Below are 4,606 nucleotides of genomic sequence, written 5' to 3'. Positions count from 1 at the left end.
CTGCCACCGGCCTGCCGGGCACACGCCTGGGGCGGGATGGAGGCTGCGCCAAGGCCGCCGAGGTGGCTGCGGCGGCATGGAGCAACTAGGACAGCTCCTCCGTTTCTCCAGGCTCCATCAGCTGCCCGCCCCACATTTTTCTCCTCCCCGGGAGAGCCTTGGATTATCCCAGGTTGCTCCCCCTCCACATACCCTCTCCTGGGCCAGCCGGCTCAAAAACAAAAACAGGCGTTGGGGTTGATGCTGTAAGGGTCCTGAAGGTCGTGCTGGGGCGCCGTGCCAGGTGCACCTATCAACAGCATGGATCGCAACCACCCTTCAGGCGCCTTCTTCTCTCGCCCCTCCACCTTTGCTGCCTGTGGGAAGCACACTGTGATTTTCATAACTGGATAGAACGCGGGACGTCCTAGAACTCAACCTACTCTGGCGCCAGAGGAGCAACGGAGAAGCAGCCCCCTCCTCCACCTGGCGCTTAGAGCTGGTGAGAGAGCACCTGGGGACTTCACCCTATTGGGTACTTAACCCCCATTATCAGCCCTACTTTTGCTTAGGGCGCCTGAGGGCCGAGAAGGCTTCCCTAGAGGGAAGTAGAAGAAATCTGGGAAAACTGAGCCCCAAGCCCCGCTAACCTCCACTCCCGCCCCCCATGCTACTGGCGCTGTCCAAACTCTTTCCTGTGCTTGACTCCAAGTTCGCAGGAGACTCCTAGGGCACTTGGCCCAAAACCTTTTCACCCCTACACCCTGATCCCCAGAGCCATTTTTTCCGCACCCCCTCTCCCTTGCGGGAGCCACCCCCACCCCAGCCGCAGCCCGCCCCGAGCGCGCCGCCTGTTTATTCAGCCGGGAGTCCGGCACGCGCCAGGCGCACGCACTGCAACAACAAACCCGCCTGAATGGGGAGTTTGCAACGAGCGGGCGGCGGACGACGGGAGGGTGGAGGGGAGGGAGGAGGGGAATTTAGGGAGTGGGAGGGAGGAAGAGGGCGGAGGAGGGGGTAGTGGGGGCTGCAGCCGCTCGCAGTAGCAGCAGGGAGTGGGGGGCGAGGCGGGGCCAGGGCTGCGCGTGGGGCTGGGTGCCCCATTGAAAAGGCTGCGGCGCTCCGGCCGCCCAGCACTCTCTCACTTCTGGCCAGGGAACGTGGAAGGCGCAGCGACAGGGAGCTGGCCAGAGAGGGCAAGTGAACGGAGGCAATCAGAAAGAAAGGGGTTCACAAAATAATCCTAAAAAGTCAGAGCCGCAGGAGCAGTGATCAAGACCAGGCGCCCAAGAGCGCAGCTTAGGACGGCAGGGACCGGGGACGCGGAGAGCGCGCTCGGCACAGACTTTTGCAGCTTCTCTTGGCTTTTTTTTTTCCTTTCTTTAACCAGAAGGTGCCAGCGGCAGCCTCACACGCGAGTGCCACGCGAGGCTCCCAAAGCCAACCGGGAAGGGAGGAGGGGAGGGAGGAGGCGGCGGCTTAGAGGGAGGACCACCGTTTGTACCAGCCTTGCTCCTTCTAAATAGTCTCCCAGGGAATTTTGCATTTCTTCAACTTCCCTCGGGACTCCCTCCTCATCTCTTCTTTCCTTCTCTGTTCTTGGACCCAAGTCTCCTCTGTGCCCTCGCACCTAGCGCCCCCACCCTCTACCCCGCTCACTCTGTTCCCGAGACTCCTTAGCTGTCGCTGCGCGCATGGAGAGCTCTGCTAAGATGGAGAGCGGAGGCGTGGGCCAGCAGCCCCAGCCGCAGCCGCCCTTCCTGCCACCCGCAGCCTGCTTCTTTGCCACGGCCGCAGCCGCCGCGGCCGCTGCGGCCGCAGCCGCAGCGCAGAGCGCGCAGCAGCAGCAGCAGGCGCCGCAGATGAGCCCGGCAGCCGACGGCCAGCCCTCAGGGGGCGGTCACAAGTCAGGGCCCAAGCAAGTCAAGCGACAGCGCTCGTCCTCGCCCGAACTGATGCGCTGCAAACGCCGGCTCAACTTCAGCGGCTTCGGCTATAGCCTGCCACAGCAGCAGCCGGCCGCCGTGGCGCGCCGCAACGAGCGCGAGCGCAACCGCGTCAAGCTGGTGAACCTGGGCTTTGCCACTCTGCGGGAGCACGTCCCCAACGGCGCAGCCAACAAGAAGATGAGCAAGGTGGAGACGCTGCGTTCGGCCGTCGAGTACATCCGCGCGCTGCAGCAGCTGCTGGACGAGCACGACGCGGTGAGCGCCGCCTTCCAGGCGGGCGTGCTGTCACCCACTATCTCCCCCAACTATTCCAACGACATGAACTCCATGGCCGGTTCTCCCGTCTCTTCCTACTCGTCGGACGAGGGCTCCTACGACCCGCTCAGCCCCGAGGAGCAGGAGCTGCTCGACTTCACCAACTGGTTCTGAGGGACTGGGCCTGTCAGGCCTGGGTGCCAGTGGATTTTGGAAGCAGGTGTGTAGCTTTGGGGAGACGTGCACGCGGGTCTTCTTTCCAAATGTCTGGGAAAGCTCCAGCAGATGGGAGGGGGAGCTGTTATTTAAATGATTTGTTCAAGTTTGTCCATTGCATATTCAGTATTGACCCCTGAAAGTGGCCGTACCCTGGAGTGGAGGGTAGCAGTAAAGTGTGCAGATTCTGGAAGACCGAATCCTGGGACAAGACAGGGGTGTTCTATCTGACAGCTTCCTCTCCTCCACCCCACCCCCTCCATCTCGTCCCTGCCACTGGCTCCCAAATTCATGCTAACGTCTCCTGCTATTCTTATGTTACAGGGTGACACACTTCCTGCCTCTTTCGTGCTTTTTGGTCAGTGACGTGAGAGGGAGGGAAAAAGTGAAAAGAAAAAAAAAACATAACAGAAGAAGATTTAAAAAAAAAGAAAGGGGCAACCTCCCAAAACAAACCAGGGGCAACCAACCCCAACGCCAGCTACGGCCTGGGAGGCAAGACTCCAGGGATGCGTCCAGAGCCGCACCCTTGCGCTCCCGTCGTTCACGGAGATAACCAAGAGCGACTAGGACCCGAGTCAAGGCACAAAATCCAGCGAGAGCAGCGGGCTCCTGACAGAAGGGAGCAGCACCTGCCGCAGAGTAACTCCCACCCACCACTAACTCACAGAGTTGAAAGCGCCAGCGCAGGCGCCACCTCCCCGCCCTCTTTGAAAGCCTAGTTCTTAGCCCTGTACAAACGGGTTGGTGTCTTTTGGTCTCAGCAACCCCCACCCCGATCGACTGTGGACAATTGTCTGCAGGAAGACCACGCTATATACTCAGTTCTTGACAACCCTGTGGGTCCTGAGGGGAGCGGGCCCACTCCCCTCCCAGCGTCTTTTCTACTGTTTTTGTCATAGAATGCTTCCAATCTTTTGTGAATTTTTTTATTATAAGAAAAAAATCTATTTGTATCTATCCTAACCAGTTTGGGGATATATTAAAATATTTTTGTATATAAGAGAGAGAGAGACAGACAGACAGACAGAGAGAAAATTTATAGACCTTTTGTACAAATGGTTTAAAATGTGTATATCTTGATACTTTAACATGTGATGCTATTACCTCTGCCTATTTTAGATGTCATAGTTCACCTTGCAACTGCCATTTTCCCGATGTGGTTTTGTAAAGAACTCTCCTCATAGGTGAGATCAAAATACCACCAGATGTACTTCAGCACCAATGTGTCTTACTTTAGAGAGAAATTGTTAATGTATTAATGAGGTTATTAAATACTGTTCAAGAAGAACAAAGTTTATGCAGCTACTGTCCAAACACAAAACGGCAGCCAGTTGGTTTTGAGAGGCTGCCTTCTGGAAGTTTCTATCACTGCCTTTTTTTTTCCTTACTGTTTTATTACAAACTTACAAAAAAAAGTGTATAACCCTGTTTTATACAAACTAGTTTCGTAATAAAACTTTTTTCTTTTTTTAAAAATGAAAAGAATCAGCTGCCTCCACGCCTTCTTTGATTCCAAGCCCCTTGAGCCATGGTCTCAAAATGCAAAAGGAGGAAGGGGTGGGGGAGAGGAGGGTGGTCCAGGTCTTGGGAAGTGACAGAACTAGGATGCTGAGTGCCACGCTGGGTCTGTCATACATGTGAGTCTTTCTTTTCCTTCTGCACCGCTAGTGTGTTCACACAGCCACATCAGGAGACCATATAGTGCTTATGTCAACCTCCGATAGAATTACTACACATTAAAAACACTCCTGAAAATGTTCTCTCAGCTTGCAACACACACACACACACACACACACACACACACTTTCTAACCCTCATCCCTGTTTGAGAAGGAATGGTGGCCTTACCATTGGGAATAGGGGTCAGAGGCAGGACCCTGGTGCTGTAGGTGGGGGCTTTGGGGGCACTTTTCCTAGCCAAGTTCAAGCTGCCAGGGTGGGCATGCTCTTCTTCCCTCCTTGGCATACTCACATTGCCCCCCCACTGCCCCACACACTCTTTCTGTAAGAATTTTAAGTAAAAGACATGTATGATATGAATTCTTTGCAGTTAGACTTATCTTTGGAGTTAGACTTGAAGAAATGAACGCCGTAGAATTGTGTGCTTTCTCTGAGACCCTGGCCTATCTAAGCTTGTGACTCTATCCCAATAGCGTGAGCTGCGTGTAAAAGTACCCAATTACCAAGATTCAAAAAGAAATTGGT

At 54.9% G+C, this 4,606-nt stretch overlaps 1 protein-coding gene across 1 annotated transcript; it reads left to right on the top strand.

The window, feature by feature from the left end:
- Positions 1–1,073: 1,073 nt before the first annotated feature.
- ASCL1 (achaete-scute family bHLH transcription factor 1) lies at positions 1,074–3,148 on the top strand. Its single transcript, XM_004589596.4, has 2 exons — positions 1,074–2,403; positions 2,724–3,148. Exon 1 carries the CDS (start codon positions 1,674–1,676, stop codon positions 2,355–2,357), a length of 684 nt encoding a protein of 227 aa, XP_004589653.2. The 5' UTR covers positions 1,074–1,673; the 3' UTR covers positions 2,358–2,403; positions 2,724–3,148.
- Positions 3,149–4,606: the final 1,458 nt, after the last annotated feature.

The sequence above is a fragment of the Ochotona princeps genome, chromosome 15 (genome assembly GCF_030435755.1).
Source record: "Ochotona princeps isolate mOchPri1 chromosome 15, mOchPri1.hap1, whole genome shotgun sequence".
NCBI classification, from domain to species: Eukaryota; Metazoa; Chordata; class Mammalia; order Lagomorpha; family Ochotonidae; genus Ochotona; species Ochotona princeps.
This window is presented reverse-complemented; position numbering and strand designations above follow the sequence as displayed.